The sequence below is a fragment of the Streptopelia decaocto genome, assembly GCF_964273445.1.
Source record: "Streptopelia decaocto genome assembly, chromosome: 1".
NCBI classification, from domain to species: Eukaryota; Metazoa; Chordata; class Aves; order Columbiformes; family Columbidae; genus Streptopelia; species Streptopelia decaocto.
The window spans coordinates 145,266,726-145,278,948 of record NC_138663.1 but is presented as its reverse complement, the minus strand read 5'-3'; the positions used below and the strand labels follow the sequence as shown (position 1 = coordinate 145,278,948).

General features: G+C 43.6%; 1 protein-coding gene across 9 annotated transcripts in view; it reads right to left on the bottom strand.

The window, feature by feature from the left end:
* MAP4K4 (mitogen-activated protein kinase kinase kinase kinase 4) overlaps positions 1–12,223 on the bottom strand; it is a 164,110-nt gene that overhangs the window by 79,392 nt on the left and 72,495 nt on the right. For all 9 annotated transcript variants that reach the window (XM_082072911.1, XM_082072912.1, XM_082072915.1 and 6 more), the window contains exon 3: positions 7,499–7,555. In XM_082072911.1, coding sequence (XP_081929037.1) covers positions 7,499–7,555 — 57 coding nt within the window. The remainder of the gene's footprint in view (positions 1–7,498; positions 7,556–12,223) is intronic.

Below are 12,223 nucleotides of genomic sequence, written 5' to 3'. Positions count from 1 at the left end.
ACACAAAATGCAGTCCTGTGCTTTTTGCTATTATCTGCACACAAAAACATTTCTGTTTCCCATCAGAACTCGAATCTCCTCAGACAGCTCAAACAAACAAGAGCTCAGGGGAGGCAGCGGTGAAACGCCTGCATTGAGGCCACCTGCATGAACATTCCCCTCGGCTCGGCAGAAATGCTCCATCACTAGAACTTGTGCAGGCTATTATTGCTCAAATTCATGTCAGTGCAGGTATGACCAGTAGGTTAAATATCATGACTGTGAAAGCATCTGCGTGCTGCCCACACTGAGCCTTCACCACTGATAGTGTTAGTGTCCAGACTTCCCTAACACAGGCAGATGCTAGCAGTCACTCATATGCATATGAAATCATATTGTCATTAGTGACTTCCTTGTCAATGTTAACACAGCAGGTCTCCAGGAGACTGCAGGTAGCAAGCCTAAGGACTGAAAAAAAATAGGCACAGGATTACAGTTAAATGCATGAGTGTTGCCCACCTGGACAGATGAACAGTACCCAACACCGGGAATTCAAGTGCCTGTCCTACTCATTACAATGACGGTAACAGACGTCAGTAGCTCGCCTAGATGACTTATCTTTTCCGAGCATGTCAATGCAGTCACACCGTCAGACCAAAGGAAAGAATTTTTTAAGGAAAAAGTCCAGACTTGTCCAAAGAGCTTAAGACTTGCAGCGAAATCTTCTTAATATGGACTCTCGTCCTTCCACCAATAGAAGTCAGCTGTAGCCTACACAGCCTTCTAGTTTCCATTATGTTCCAGTACTAAATATGTGCTCTCACATACTGATGAGCAGTAACAGATCTCAGTGCCACAGCTGAGGAGTACCTCCTGAGCATCATCTCTTGTGTTACCTGGTTCTCTTACAGCCAGGTAGGCAACACTTTAAAGCTACCCCCCTAAAACAAGGAGATTCTTCTGTGCTCCAGAAGACAACAAAGTTCCCTTTATGTGGCCATAAATTCTGTTTGTGCAATCTAAACTGCCTTACAATTTACTGAGCACATTTTCTGCTACACAGGACAAAAACCTTGCATGAGACCTGTCATAAGCATACAGATGAGAAGGCAGAGGCAACACAGCTTGCTTTGCACTTTCTTAACATAGTGATCCACGATCAACCTTGAGTGTGAAGCCAGCTCCTGGCCAAGCTGAAAAGCCGTGCACCAGCAATACTACTAAATGAGCACCATGAAGCCTTCACAGTAAAAGCTCTTTTGCAGTTGACAGATAATAGATGCTGGTGAGGCAGCAATGATGCCTTCAAGGATCTTCATGGCAAAGGGAAAACATCTGTTCCGTCCAGCCTTGAAACAGTCAGGTTCCAAAGCAAGTGTGTTAAAAATATACAGAGAGGTACACCCACAAGGACAACTGCCTGTAGGCTGGGCATGCAAAAAGTCTTTTACTCAGGTGGAAATCTTGCGCAAAGAAACCATATACTGAAAAAAGTAGATGGAGAAACAAGCATGGACACATTGCAAATTTTTCCCACAACTGCACAGTATCAGTGTGAAGTTGCTCTTTGCTGGGACACAGCAACGCAGAGCCTTGGTACTCAACACCAGCTCTCTTCATACAATCCACATCAAGTACCATTTCCCAAGCTGCTTGATAACAGCCATGACTTTCTGCCCTGACCTCAAACCACATATGGAGCTCTCTCTTCAAACTCCATCTTGCAGCCGCATCAAACCTGACACCCTCCTCTACTCAAATAAGCTTCTCCAGCCTGACAGTCTTGCTAACCACCCCAGGACTTGGATGAACAAAGGGGAAGTTTGCCCTTCATTCAAACTGGTGCCACCACTGTTCCAGGGAAGTTTCTTGGATCACGTCCGAAAATTGCAGATAAGACTCAAGCCCGGTGTTAGCTGTATTTGCTTTGCTGGGAGATAAAGTCACGGGTCCTTGCATGACTGTAAGAACAAAGGGCTCTCCAGAATTAAATGTCGCTTTGCGCCGTTAGGACTACAAGATGGCAGGCTGAGCACTGCTTTGCTCTCTTTGACCTCCTCCCAAACCAGATGTTACAGGGACCATGCTGTCCCGCTCTGTTTTTCTCTGAACTGTAATAGAAAGTTCCCAGCAGCTTTTTTTTTTTTTTTTTTGACCTAATCCCTGGAAGACATCAGAGATTAATCAGCTTCAGGAGACACCAAACAGCAGGGCTGTCCACATTGTAAATACCTTTCCTATTTATTTACTCCTTTTCCAGAGAACAATTCTTTGTTTTGCCAAGTAACTGTTTAACTAAAGACCGCAACATTTTGTACAGACTAGTAGTAGGCAACCTGACATTTCAGGGACAAGCAAGCAAGGTGCCAGTACTCCCCATGGAAACAATCTGGATTTTTTAGGTCCTTGACCCATCTTCCCCAATTCATATCATAAGGAAGGGGCACAGCAAAGGCTCTTAGTAACTCTACTGGCTTCACGTTTGCTTTGGCTAACTTAGCAGTAAGTATTGCTATGGACTGGTATGTAAGTGATTTATCAGGCAGCTATGCTACACTAGGTAAAGCAGTGCACTCATGTCTGCAGACTGAAGGGCCAGCCCAAATTCGGCTTCTCCAAACTAGCTTGCCCCAGTTCTGTTGCACAGTGCTGTGAGGATCTGCACTTCCCAGTCTGCTACAGCTTTTTATTTTCCCTTTTTTTTTTATTTCCTCCAAACAGATAAAAATCCACAGTCTTTGGTTTTTCAAGAAAAAAAAAAATAAACCAAAAAAAACATCCACCACCTTACACATAAAAGTCAGGGCAAACTTTTCATGGTTATTACTTTTGTTCTTCCCTCATTTTGTCTGCCTGCATGTGTGGGAACACGCACATTTATATTTATCTGCAGTCTTTCTGCAGACTGTTTTTGGGATGTCTTATGGACGATGGATAGATCATCCACATGATTGCAGTTTATAACACCACGTGGGCCATAAGATACAGACTCACAAGAATCAAACTGATTTGCCTATCACAACAGAAAAAAGCTGTCAGCAGAGTCAGGAGGATGGCAGTGAATAATTCGAGTAACCTTTTCTGTTGAGGCATGGGAGACGTGCCACGTTTCTCTGCAGGCCTGGAGGTTTTGGTTTGGGGCTAATTTTTCTGCAGAGCACATACAGAAAGGGCAAGACAGGCAAGCACTAAAAGCAATCCAGCTTCTTTCATAAATCAGCAGGATACAGTATCCAGTTGTTTACTTAGCATAATTTTACACAGACTAGACTGGACAAGTCATGAAACACTGGGCACAAGAGCTGAGAAATGCTGCTATTAAAAAGGCATGCGGAAAACTTTCCCAAGGGATGCCAAGAGTGTGTGTGGGAAGAGGTAGGAGGAAGAAGCAGCAGCGTCAGGGGTTATAACAAACAGAAAAGCAGTGATTATGTTTTTTCCCTCACAATCAGTTACTAAACCTTTCAAAGAGAAAAGCATCGCTGGAAGGGGAACACAGGAGTGACACTGGAAACAACCATGCAGCTGCAAAGAAAGCCTCCAAAAGAGTTGAGCAGAGTCAAGCTGTCTGTTTAGGGTATAATGCAAGTTAACAGCTCAGATGCAGGCAGATTTGCCAAGTAAGCTTTGCTAAGGTTTTAAATGTTATTTGCTTCACAAGAAAATGGATTCTTCTAACTAAATGGTGACTGCCAAACCTTACAGCGTACTTGTATTGCATCTGATAACACCAGTCACAGCTCCCTCGGTGTGCTACAGTGCCGCACACGCAGCAAGGAGCTCATGGAAACCCAGTAGCGTGGGCAGCGAGGGGAAGGGCTCAACATGGACTGAACACCACCTTCTCCAAAACAGTACCCCAAAAGGAACAGAGACCCTACAATAAAAAGATTGAAGACAGACTACAGGAATCTCTCAAATAACGCCTCCCACCACAACATGTGCACAGCCTGAGATTCATCCTACATATGTACATTTTGGAAAATAATTTTTAAAGCATGTATACGCTGATAGTTTGCATTATGCCCCTTTTACGGTCATTGGGCTCATTCCAACAACTGAATAGCTTTCAGCTGATGAGGACTGGTGGATTTTTGTTTTCATTTGTTCTACACTCCAGTGAAATTTTTTCACGCTACATGCACTCTAGCTTTGCCCTCAAAAAGTGAAAATAGGACCTACGTATGCATCATTCTGTAGGAAGACTCACAGATCTTTAGATCTTTCAGTGCTTGCTTTACTGCTATAGATCTAAAGATCTATAAAGATCCATACAATCTTCTAGATCTTTTCTTAATTTGTTTAGAGAGGAGGAAAGTGGAAGAGACAGGAAAGTTTTATGCACATCAACACCCCCCACAATGTTTCAGGCAGCAGTACTAACTAGTCATAATATATGCAAAGATCAAGCTGATATCTTCAGCCCACCTCCTCTTTTCTCATCCTTACCACCATTCTTTTCAAAATTAAAATCTGTAGAGAAAACCACAAGAAAAGCTGAGAAGGATGAAGAACATTTCCACAGCACCATGTACATTACAGAGCTGTAGTGTTCCTTCCAGCGTCTCTAGTCGGAGGTTATAGTACCTCGTTTTCTTCATGCCAACCAAAACTTTTTCAGGGAAGCCTTCACTCTGACTTTGACATCCCTCCTGTCTGAGTGATCAAAGCTTTACAGCCCAGAACTGATGTAACCTCGCTGATCCTGAGCAACGTGTGAATTGCCAAATCGGGGCCTTGAAAACTGAAGATTTGAGGCGTGCCCACAGAGCGTGCCAACACATTAGGCTTTCTAATTTGTTAAGCGTTTGGCAAAGCAAGCACTCGATCAGAGGTATCACAGAAGAAAGCAAGTCTTGTGTCTGGTCTCAACGCAGGTTAGAAAAAACAATCAGATATCCTTCATTGCACTGCTTGTATTTAAGCAGAAAGGCATAACACTGCCAGTAAAATATGCACAGAGGCACAAATCACCTAGAGCTTCAGTAGCTGCTCATTAAAAAGTTTTCTAGTTTCCACTCAAGCCTCTTTCCCCATGGGCACGGACACTGTTACCATTAGCCTACAAGAAAAGCTCCTGTAACTGTAGCTTTCAAAGCAGGTGGAGAAGGTAAATTTGAGGCATTTCTTTTGGGGCAGTACTGAAGGCAGCAGTCACTGCCCCCCCGTCCCCATGTTCTCTCCTCCCACCACGTCCATAAGCTGTGTTGAGCTAGAACCAGGATGGTGCTGCACAATCCACCAGGAAAAAGGAGGTGTTCATGAAACCATCCCTTGAGGAACTGGAGCCATTGAGGCGACATCAATTTGAGCTACCTTCTCACCCACAGCATCTCTTTTGCAGTCTCACTCCATCTTCTTCATAGCGATGGCACAACAGTTTGTAATGCCATGTGCTACACTAGATCAATGCACCAATCCAGGTTATAAATAACTGGTGGAAAGAGCAGAGTGAGGGTATTTTTAATCAGCAACTGGGGCCTGTTCACTGATCCAGGTCACCATAGCTCTGGGGCAGCTGTGCTGGCAACAAGTGCTGGGAAACAGGCAAGGAACCAGCACAGCCACATCTGCCACTGAGAAAATGGTACATGCAATGGTATCACCCACGCCTGGTGTTAGCAACAGCATCACCCACGCCTCGTGCTAAAAAGTGGATCTGACTTAGCACGACTTGGAAGAATTCACACCACATTTTTAGCCTCTGCAGGCTCATTACTTTGAAGCAAAAACACATGAGCTCCACTGGTAGGAACGACAACACTTCTAAGCTGCATGGGGCTAATATCTCCAAACTCCTCCCTCTGACTGCCCTTCATCCCCTAAAAAAAAGCATGAACTTGTGAGATAAAAGATAGTGCCAATATACAACTAGCTTTTCAAAACCAGCCAAAAAATACAGAAATTTTCAAAACATAAGCCATCTCTCACAACATGAGCTCAGCCACATTACGGACAGTGTTTTTCAATTGTTTTCCTTTTGCTCTGCAACCTCTCCATTACAACTGTTTGTGATTAATATATGCTATTAAAAACAGAGGGAGTGTGCAGTACAGCCAGTCTTAATGTTATGGAAGAAGCCTTCGTTCTGCACAGTCCAGCAAACTGCCCCGTGTAAAGCTGCTGCACAAATGGAAACATTGCTGTGCAAAGAACATTCTCTGTACGTCAAAGCATCTTCATTCTTCTCTGGTTTCTCTGTTTGTTAACTGCAGCAAAAGGGCACTGCCTCCTCATGAAGGCAGCCTTTGAAAATCTCCAGCTGAAAACCGATATTTATCAGGCCATCTTACAAAGTAAGAATGTCCAGCTCTTGGCAAACACAACAGCTGACGTTAGAGAGCAGAAGTCACACTGCTCATTGATCACAAGGAGATCCAGTGATATGACTGAAGTCCTACCAGTCAATCCAATCCTGCCTTCTTCTTTTCCTCCCTCCTGCCTATTTACTGATTACACACAGCCACTCACCCAGGAGCTTGTGTCTAAGGCCATTTTTACTTGTTGGTGCCTATATACACACTAAAATAGAAAATATTTTGCAGCAACACCCTTGTAGGAGTTTTGCTTAATATAACTAGCTCACCAAAGACACCCTGCTCTGTACACTGCACACGCATAAACATATTTTTTGAGGAGTTCAGAAAAGCAGGATGCTTGAAGAGGTACAACCTCTCTTCAGAAGTATGATACCAGTCCAGCATTGCAGATATCACCCAGTAAGATCTCATTCAATTTTAAATCTGAAGTTGTTGTGTTAATTTGCAGATGTAACTCTATAAAACACAAATGGAACTAACAGGGGAAAACTCATGTTTTTCCTAATCTGTTTTGAAGACTTCATTTATACTGATTGCTTTTTCAACAGCATAAACTGCAAGACATCTAAGGATTTAAATATGGGAATATATTTTTTATTTCTTTGGCTGGGTTAATTTCTCATCTTTCCCATCTAAAGCTCCACAGTAAATCCCCTTGGGTCAGTTACAACTACTACTTTACGCTGCTGAATTCTGCCAGCAATCTGCTCATCGTTCCTGCAGATGTTTCTGCTTCCAGGCTTCTGGGAACTTTATTGGACCTGTTTCCTTTGAATAAACCTACACCCTTCTTAGGCTGCAAATGCACCAGGAAAACTACTGTGCTGCACATCAAGCAGCCTCCTCACCTGCTTTTTCAGTAAAAGCAAGATGTTACATTTAATACAAAAATGTGGAAAGCAGGGAAACTGACTTTTTTCCCCTCTTCTGAGAAATTTCTGAAAAGGGAATGCTACGTGTTCTCGTATGTCCTGGGACCAGCCAAAGCAATCTCTGAAGGACAGAGGCCCCTGCACGCAAGCACACAGAAATCTTGCAAAGGGCAAATGGGCTCGAGAGGTCAGGTCCTGCAAACAGAAAGCAAACGATCACGTGCAAGGACCCTGCCCTTCAACATAAACATGAGGTAAGCCATGTGCCATCTCTCATTATTAAATTTTATCCGTATTGCTAATAAAGAAGAATGTTCCTCTACTCACCTCAGTAACATCCATGACTTTGATGGCTGCCAGCTGACCCGTTTTGACATGACGACCCTGAAGAAGAGAGAGAACTGTCAGCACCAGCATCTCACCCATCCCTTCAGCACACACAGAGTAAAACACTGGGACAAGAGCTCCAGTCACTGGGTTTTCTCCAGCTGGACTGGGCCCTTCTGATAGATGCTTCACATGAAAAACCAAAAAATACTCTAGATGGCTAGAAATATATATATCTTTGGAATATTCTTACACAAATCTTAGAATCCATTTCTTTCACTCGACATTTAAAGGATGATTATCAAGATTAAGCACAGACAGACTACATTCACAGATTCCCTTCTGTTTACTTTAGCAAGGCTCATAGTCAGTACTGACAGTTTATTAACATGATAGAAGACTTAAACTCCATGTATTGCATATTTTATTTCTATGTACCAGTGCCTGGTACCTGGGTGATATTTCGCTGGGTAAATGCAAGCATGCTTAGGGGATTGCAAAAGGACATTTCTCTTTATTTTGGTCTTGGCTAGCAAAAAAAAAAAAAAAAAAAAAAAGTGAAGTTTCTTCAAGTGATACACCATACCCACAATAGCTCTCTTTGCCTGTCTCACGATAGCTAGACAAGAACAAGACGTTGTCTTCCTTCAGCTCTGCCACCATAAGGGTACGGTTTCTCAGTACAGCTGGAGCTGAATTAATAGATCCCAGCTCCTGCGGCACGGAGCTCCAACCCTTCCTTCCCCTGCCTCCCTCCAGCCTCCTGGCACACATTTCTCTAAGAAGCACTCAGCTCCTTCTGGCACTCATCAGATCATATGATAAAGCTGATTGAGATCACCAAAATGGCAGAAAGTTAACACAGAAAAAGAAAAATGTGGGGTGGGGTGGGGGCTTGGAGCTCGGGGAATTAAACTGGTTTGCTCTGCAGTTGGAGCAGAGGCAGAGCTGACAGGAGGGGGATGGCCCGGCTGGGCCCCTCCAGCCCTGCTGGGCTGGAACTCGCCTCAGCAGACTGCTGACAAAAATCCTCCAGTATATTTTTACAGGAGGTGGGGGCCATATCAATTAGCTGTTCTGTATTTTTTTTCTAAACAAGGACTTAGAAATGGTTCTAGCATTGGTATTTTCCAGCTCTCCACTTAACACCCAGCAGTCTGCCCTGAGACTTCCAGTCAAAACAGCCTGGTCTGCCAACACCTTTCCCAAGTATCATCACCAAAGGCTCTTCTCCAAATCAGTCAAGCTCTCCAACCAGAGGTGTGCCCACTACACTTCTTCACTTCTATCTCAGATAATGATAAAAAAACGCCCAACCAAACATCTGACTAAAATCACATTCCTTCACCTTTCTACGTTTCCCAGGCAGAAACCTACAGGTAGCATCCACTATAGCTGATGGACATCCATAGTGTATTTTTTCCCTAGACTAACTTTTTAACCTCTTTACAGATTCTTCTGAGACTGGCACCCCAAAACTGAAGCACTGCAAACCACCAGTCTCTTAGGAGAAATCTTGCCCCCTTCTCATCTTACAATGCCCTCCATGAAGATACCAGCCAGGTATTGCTCGTGCATTACAAAAGACTGAAGAAATGCTGCCGAATTCACAGCCTCCACTTTCTTTTACAACTTGTATTGTGCTATTGTGCTGCGTGCTCCCCTTATTAACCAATACACATGCTTTCTATAAATAAATTACTGTACTCAGGCTTCTGCTGGCTCTGTAAACGCTCTTTATTATGTGCATTTTATTTTTTTTACAGCTTTGTCTCAAGCTGGTTTGGACTTTGCAAAAAAGTCAGGGTCATAAGATGTGTGCAATGGCCAAGGCTGACCTCACCTTGACCTTACTACTTCTTGAACCTAAGCCTTTCAGCAAGCCCAGGAGAGATGCAGCTCCAATTTCCCACCCTGGACCTTTGCCTAATGACAAAAGCCTGTGGTTTTCTCCTCAAGACTTACCATCCCACCAAGGGAGGAGGGTGAAATGTTTTATAACGAGGTGGAAAAATGCCTCCTCTCAGCTCTGCCCCTATTTTCCACAGCTCTGTGGAAGGAAATAAAAGGCCGAAGGACATGGGAAAGCACGGTTTGAGGTACAAAAAGAATATGCTAAAGATAAGAGAGGAACAAAGACATCTCAGGAAAAAAGCTCACATCCACGGGTTGCCACATATTTTATGGAAAGTTTGCTCTCTTTGTCTTTTTAAATCTGGGAACTACTGGTGGGCTTGTTATTTCCAGAGAGTAGCCTGAAATTTCCCAGGGCTCAGCTTCATAGCTTTTCTCAGGGCAATGGTTCCTCCCTGTGAGACTGGCCCACCAGCAACGACCAATGTGCACCAGCCCAACCACCCTTCCTTTCCCTGCAGCTTTACAGGACCCTGCTGGTGCCTCCACTAGTCCCTGTCAAAACCAGGGCCATGACAACTCCAGCCTTGCACAGCGGCTTCCTCCCGTCCAGCTTTGCTGTTTCTGCAGCAGGGATGGGAAAAGCTTCTCCGTGACCCTCCTGAGGGACTGGAAAGCAAGGGAACTAACTGAAGACTGTGGGAAGTGGGGGCTGCTTAACATCCCAGGCCAAATTTAAACCCCAGTCATTTCAGAATATTGTTAAAAATTACTCCAAATAACCTTTTCATAATGTTTGGAGAGTTTATGTTCTAAGCACCTACGACATATATAAGGGAGGGTTGCATGACATTGATTTATATGAGAGAAAAGGACATTTTAAAGCCACATTCTTTTCAATAAAAACATTTTTAGAGAGAGGGAAAAAGCAAACATCACAAGCACAACATATAAGCATGAGCAGTTTTTTGTTTGTTTGTTTATCTGCTTAACAGCTCTGCTCAAGAACAGACTTGTCAAACTATTAGCATGCTGGTATAATTTTGCTTGCATCATGAAATGGCTGAGCATTCCTGTTTCGGAAACTGACTTTCAGATTCTCATAGCCGGCTTTTACGTTGGAAAAATTTGTCTTCATTAAAAATACTAATAATAAAAATCACAAAGTTGCTGAATGCGATAAAAGAACTGCAGAAGTCATAGGTGGGACAAACTCTCTGAACTCAATCTCCAGGGATTAAAATTTATTCAAATCCAGCTCCCGGGGCACTTCATAAATGTGGTAACCATTAAGGCCCCATCCAGACACCATCTCAGCAACACCAGCAGCCAACAGTCCGGCAGGACAGCATTTTTCTCGCAGAATGAGGCCCCTGCTTTAGTACTGTCTGGAGTCGCAGCCCCTCGGGGCACCCTGGGCTCCCCCATCCCCAGGGTACAGCAGAGGTTCTTCCAGTTTTGTTTCTCCCAGCAAATTGCCGGCAATTACCATCCAAGTATCTGAAAAAAATGCCAGGAGACTGCAAAACATGACTCACCTTAACTGAAATCAGCAGTTCCTTAAAATACTGCTAGATACCAAGTATCAGAGGCTGGGGATAACTGCCCCCTGGCCAGAAAGTTAAGTATGGGTATGCAACACACAATGATGATGACAGCAAACTGGATGCATCTTGTTAAGCATTAAGATGACTGTCTCCAAAGCCAGCAGACCAAGGAGGCTGCAGAGGTTGCACTGCGTAGTAGGAGCAACAGGTAGGAAAAGCCACATCATCCGGGAGAGTTTACCCCTTGCCAGGTCTCAGGGTGGGGGCCACAGCAAAACGTCAGCACATCCTGGCTCCCACCCCCATGGAAAAGAGCCCACCAACACATTCTCTTCATTTAGACCATGTTCAGATTTTATTGACCAAAATTTCCAAACTACTTGTGATTTCTTACACATCTTCCCCACCTTTCTTTCCCTCTTCTCATGAGTTTATTCATACTAAAGCACTTGTTTATCCTCCTAAGGTAGTAACAATAATATTTTTCATAAGAATATTTGTAAGACTACTACTGCATCATCAAATTTTTCAATGGTCTATTGCGATGAGCAAGTCAATGGAGTTGAGCCTGCTGACCCCAAATCTTGTCCTGTTTCTTCTCATGCAGATGACAGGAAGTCCATTTACATAAGGAGGGTTTTAAAATAAATCTCACCAACACAGCAACACTGCAGCATTTAACTGGATCTTAAGCTGAACCTACTACTTAAACATATTCCCAGTAATGTCTGATAGCAAAATGCTGTTTAGTTCTCATCTCAGTGGGTTTTATGGATGTTGAAAAGCAGAGAGGACAAGGGGAATCCTTGGTAGACTGCCAAGATCTGCAGAACATTACAAATTTCAAGCCTACCCACACTCTCCAAGTCCGTTAATACACCTACTTCTTGCCTCTTTCTTCCTCTGCACACATTATTACTGTAAAATTTTTGTTTTGGAAAGGTTCAAAAGCAAGTGGTGTTATGTGCTGTTTTTCATGGTGCCTTTTCTTCTTCCTTAAGATGCCTTAATGTTATCAAAGAACTATGCAAATTAAATGCAAAAGAGATTCTGTCAGCTCTACCCCCTGCTAATTATCCAACATATGTATTCCACGGTAAGGCAATTCTCCTACTAACACAGTTTCTGGCCTGTGTATTAATGTGCCTTTTGGGGGACTGTTCCTGGAAGCTCGCTCCCCAGCTAAATGGCATGGAAGTAGAATATGGGACAACATCACACATTAAGGAAGGCAGGCAGCATGTGTGACTCATGACCTGCAAGCTTGGATTATCCTGTGCACTGTACACAATTAAGTCTTTGGAAAACTCCTCCAGCTTCCCAG